We start from the raw sequence: 5,000 nt of genomic DNA, 5'->3' as shown, positions 1-5,000 counted from the left end.
AGTCTTGATTTATCAGGATATTTGGCTAATAGACATCTTGGAAAATAATAAGAAAAGGCAAAGGATGCTGGTATTGGGCATAAGCGGTCGCGCATAATAGGGTGACAATATAAGCCCCCGGCAGTGTGGCCTGGGCCACTATGAATACTACCTGTCGGGAAAGGGTTAATAAAACATAAAACACTTTTCATCTATGGTATTTTCTTCGCTAGATGACAATAAGAAAGTTGTGTAAGATGTAATACACTGGTATATATTTACAGGAAAATGTAATGTGAAAAACTACTTACTACAGGCAAAGAATAATGTCAGAAATTAAGAAAATTAGTTGAGACTGATGCCGTGCAAATAGTAAGTCAACAGCAATTGGATAGTGGTTTGTGGATCTCCTAGGAATAGCTGGAGTTGTAGTGACTTAATCTCTGAAGGGTGTAGTCACTTTGTAAACAATACCAAAACTTTCATTTATATCATTTGTGATTGAAAATATTAGATATTCATGCATGTTACAGTGTGAAAAACTGAAACAGAATAATGATTGCAAAATTGGATGGCTGTGGAAAACAAAAAAAATTACCCTATTTACTAACAATTTTTAGTTCATACAGTAGTCACATTGTTCATTTAATATAGCGTTTATTTGTTTTTACAGTCATGCAACACCAGGTCGAACCTAGATTAGTGTTTTCTTTTTTTATACTTCCTTTATCATGAAGATACAATTCGTGGTTCACTTTTTAGATTGCCTCTTATGAGTAATTTTACACATATCCTCTAAGCCTCTGTTTGCATGGGAACCAGGGGTTTAGAGTTCCCCATTGGGTTCTCTCTCTCTCTCTCTCTCTCTCTCTCTCTCTTTCTCTCTTTCTCTCTTTCTCTCTTCCTCTCTCTCTTTCTCTCTTTCTCTCCCTCCCTCTCTCTCTCCTTCTTTCTCTCTCTCTCTCCTTCTTCTCTCTCTCTCTCTCTTCTTTCTCTCTCTCTCTCTTTTCTTCTCTCTCTTTCTCTCTCTCTCTCTCTCTCTCTCTCCTCTCTCTCTCTCTCCTCCTCTTCTCTCTCTCTCTCTCTCTCTTCCTCTCTCTCTCTCTCTCTCTCTCTCCACATCTCTCTCCTCCCCTCTCTCTCTCTCTCTCTCTCTCTCTCTCCTTTCTCTCTCTCTCTCTCTCTCTTTCTCTCTCTCTCTCTTTCTCTCTCTCTCTCTGGAAGTGCTTACATTGTTATTGCAATTGTCACCATGGTTTCCGCAGGGGTCCTGGTTTTGGAAACCAACATGGAACCCACGTGGAGCTTAATTTAGCTTGGGTTCACGGGTGCCATCTTGAGCTAATGGCTTTACATATAATCGTGCTTATATCCTCTTACTGCTAGGCCATGCCTATAGCTGTCATATCAAAATCCACTCATCATGACAGGTATAGCTATAGGCATCAGGATGTGCTAGAGCGAGTGGAGTGGGAAGTTCTGATAGCAGATTCCCGGGCCAAATGGCAGGACATTTGCCAGAAGTCACCAGAATCAGTAACGCTGAGAGATTTCTGATACCGTAATTGAAGGGATATGCATGTCATTTTCTCCTCTCTCTCTCTTTCTCTCTATCTCTCTCTCTCTCTCTCTCTCTCTCTCTCTCTCTCTCTCTCTCTCTCTCTCTCTCTCTCTCTCTCTCTCTCTCTCTCTCTCTCTCTCTCTCTCTCTCTCTCTCTCTCTCTCTATCTCTATCTATCTCTCTCTGTGTCCCTCCCTCCTCTCTCTCTCCCTCTCCCTCCTTCCACCTTCCCTCCCTACTGCCTCCTCTTTCTTTCTTTCTTTCTTTCTTTCTTTTTTTTCTCACTTTCTTCCTCTGTCTGTCTATTGATCTTCCACCCTCATCCTCTTTTAATTTTAATTAATTTTCTTATTTTCAGTTTTGATTATTTCAGTAAAATTTTTCAGCCTTCAAGATGCCGCTGCGAAATATCTTCCGCGGCAAAAGTGCCTCCAAGTCCTTCCCAGTGAAGATAGTAATGCTGGATGCTGAACTTGAATTCAACTTGCCATGGCGAGCAACAGGGCGAGACTTGTTTGATCTGGTAGTACGCACAATCGGACTAAGGGAGACTTGGTATTTTGGCCTTCAGTTTGAAGATTCTAAGAACAACTTTGCTTGGCTGAAGATGGAGAAAAGGGTAAGTTAGTTACCTGTGCTGTCTTTTTCTAATTTTGTTGATTTTTAAAATAAAAAAGGGGACTTGTGTGTAAGGAAGGCAATTAGTCACACTGGGAGATGCCTGATTACGTCTGCTTGTCGTGTGCTGTTGAGCCTGCTCTTAGTTTTACGGACTAAACAGCTGTGCCTTGTTTCTCCCATTCTATATTTATTCAGCAGAGATAGCTCCTCCACAGTAGGCTTAAAACTTCATTTTAGCCCCATTCCCTAAAAAAAAAAAATGTTTATAGGAGGACAGAGAGTGAGGTAATTTTTTGTTTCCTGTACTTCCGATTTTGCCCTCTAGTAGCAGACCACACACACATCCAGAAACATTGTTCATTATATCACCAGGGCCTCCCATCATCATTGGGTTGATGATACAGAAAATGTTCACTAATTTAGTTTATGTTGAAAAATATATTTATGTATTATACAGATGAAAGAGTCATTTATACCAAAGAGAAACAGGATCTCAAAAATCTATATGAATTCCCATTATGGTATTACTGGTGGCTATTTCATATCACTTACTTCCTATATACACATTTCAAATTATAAAATAATACTAAATGTATGTGCTTCTTTCGTGATGCTGAAATTGTCAGTAGTTGCTAAAGCTGAATTACTGAACTTCAGGTGCAGGACCAGGACATTCCAAAACAGTCAGTGGTTCCTTTTGTATTTCTGGCCAAGTTTTACCCAGAAGACGTAAGTGAAGAACTTGTTCAAGAAGTAACACAGCACCTCTTCTTCTTACAGGTTAGTTGGATTGTATATCAAGTAGATAATAAGAGGTTTATAACCTGGTAATTTGAATCTAATCAGTCAAGAGGAATATATAGTTTTGTTTGTCTTTGATCTTATTATATTATAGATCATATTTAAAAAAGTCTGTATGTTCAGGTACATTATCAGTGTCTATTGGTATGTAATAGATGAAAGATATTTTATTCGTGTGTTCCCCCCCCCCCCATTTAAAGTATGCAATTTATATATTCTTTTCTTTTTTCTATTTCTTTATAACAGGTTAAACAGTCCATCTTGAACATGGATATTTACTGCCCTCCAGAAATGTCAGTTTTGTTGGCTTCGTATGCTGTCCAGGCCAAGTTTGGGGACTATGATCATGCTACCTACAGAGCTGGCTCACTCTCCATGGAGGAGCTCCTTCCTCAGCGTGTGTTGAGGTGACTAGACTGATGATTGTAGAACAAATTTCTGTGTCTTCATTTGTGTTATTTTTATGCAATAGAAGCTTTTCCTATTTTCCTTATTACATTATTTTTAAATTCTGCTACAGCTTAGTATTTTTTTTCTCTAACAATTTTGGATTGGTTTATTAACAATAATAATTTATGCATAATGGTTACATTTATAAAGAATTTCCAACAAAGGATTTAGATGTCTTCAAGTCCTCTAATTTCTGAGAGTTGCACTGACTGAACCACTTTCAACAGCCAATACCAAATGACTCCTGTGATGTGGGAAGAAAGGATAAGAATCTGGTATGCTGATCATAGAGGAATGACACGAGACGAGGCAGAAATGGAATACTTGAAGATTGCTCAGGATCTGGGCATGTATGGAGTCAACTACTTTACCATAACAAATAAGAAACAAACAGAACTCTGGCTTGGTAAGTAAATAAGTTTATTGTTTTGTATTTATAAAAGATATATTCATTTCATTTTTATTGTTTTTCATGTTTTATATGAATGTTACCAATTTCAAGTGATGTTTTCTGTATCATTAGATGGTGAACAGTTTGTTAATCCTATCAGGAGACTACTCATAGGATAATTACAAGGATATTATGAGAACTGATATTTACATAGTTTTCTTAGGAGCATTGTTTTTATTCAGGACTTCATTGCAGGTGTTACAGCTCTTGGACTTAATGTTTATGAGAGCGAGAACAAGCTGGAACCCAAGATTAGCTTTCCTTGGTCAGAAATACGGAACATAAGTGTAGATGACAAGAAGTTTACTATCCGTCCGACTGACAAGACTGCACCAAACTTCGTGTTCTTCTCCAAGAACAGTCGCATGAACAAGCTAATTTTAGATCTTAGCATAGGGAATCATGAATTGTTCAAAAGGAGAAGAAAGCCAGACACCATCGAAGTTCAGCAGATGAAAGCAGCGGCTCGAGAGGAGAAACACAGACGACAGGTATGTAATCCACTGTAGTTTGGGATCATGCTAAAAGGAAAATTTGGTTTGATGTAGAAATGAAAATATGTGTCATTTATTTAATTTTATCTATCAATCTTTGGATATTCATACCTGCTATTCTGGCATCTTGAGGTCTGGTGTAAGTTCATAGTATTTATTTATGATTGCCAAAAAGACATACTGAGCAGAATTATGTGAATATATGAGCATTCATATATTTAACTATTTTCACAAACAGATTGAAAAAGATAAGTTGGCCAGAGAGAAGCAACTAAGGGAGGAGGCAGAGAGACAGAAGGCTGAGCTAGAGCAAAGGCTCCTGCAGTATCAGGAAGAAATGAGAGTTGCCAATGATGCGTTGAGGAGGTAGGAAGAAAGATACAGTTAAACCTGATTTTTAATCCACAGTAATCACATGGCCCAAAATAACGGCATTAGGCTTATGTGAGTGGCTGCTCCAATTTCTTGTAGGCCAGGCGCATGCAAACACTTGTGTGTGGTGACAGTGAAAGAATAATAACAATAAGAATATTTTGTTTTTTGTATAATTTTTTTATTTCTTCATTTTATGTAATACAACCTGCACCGCTGGTCACGGCAGGCAGGAATAGAAGGCTGAGCGTGGAAACAGTGTCCTCATTGT

General features: G+C 38.2%; 1 protein-coding gene across 2 annotated transcripts in view; it reads left to right on the top strand.

The window, feature by feature from the left end:
- LOC119595779 (merlin-like) overlaps window positions 1–5,000 on the top strand; it is a 12,420-nt gene that overhangs the window by 1,566 nt on the left and 5,854 nt on the right. For both annotated transcript variants that reach the window (XM_037944944.1, XM_037944943.1), the window contains exons 2-7: window positions 1,927–2,159; window positions 2,819–2,941; window positions 3,209–3,369; window positions 3,640–3,818; window positions 4,059–4,354; window positions 4,596–4,723. In XM_037944944.1, the coding sequence (XP_037800872.1) occupies window positions 1,935–2,159; window positions 2,819–2,941; window positions 3,209–3,369; window positions 3,640–3,818; window positions 4,059–4,354; window positions 4,596–4,723 (1,112 nt within the window). In that variant the 5' untranslated portion in view covers window positions 1,927–1,934. The remainder of the gene's footprint in view (window positions 1–1,926; window positions 2,160–2,818; window positions 2,942–3,208; window positions 3,370–3,639; window positions 3,819–4,058; window positions 4,355–4,595; window positions 4,724–5,000) is intronic.

Source organism: Penaeus monodon, chromosome 36, assembly GCF_015228065.2.
Source record: "Penaeus monodon isolate SGIC_2016 chromosome 36, NSTDA_Pmon_1, whole genome shotgun sequence".
In the NCBI taxonomy this organism is placed as follows: Eukaryota; Metazoa; Arthropoda; class Malacostraca; order Decapoda; family Penaeidae; genus Penaeus; species Penaeus monodon.
This window is presented reverse-complemented; position numbering and strand designations above follow the sequence as displayed.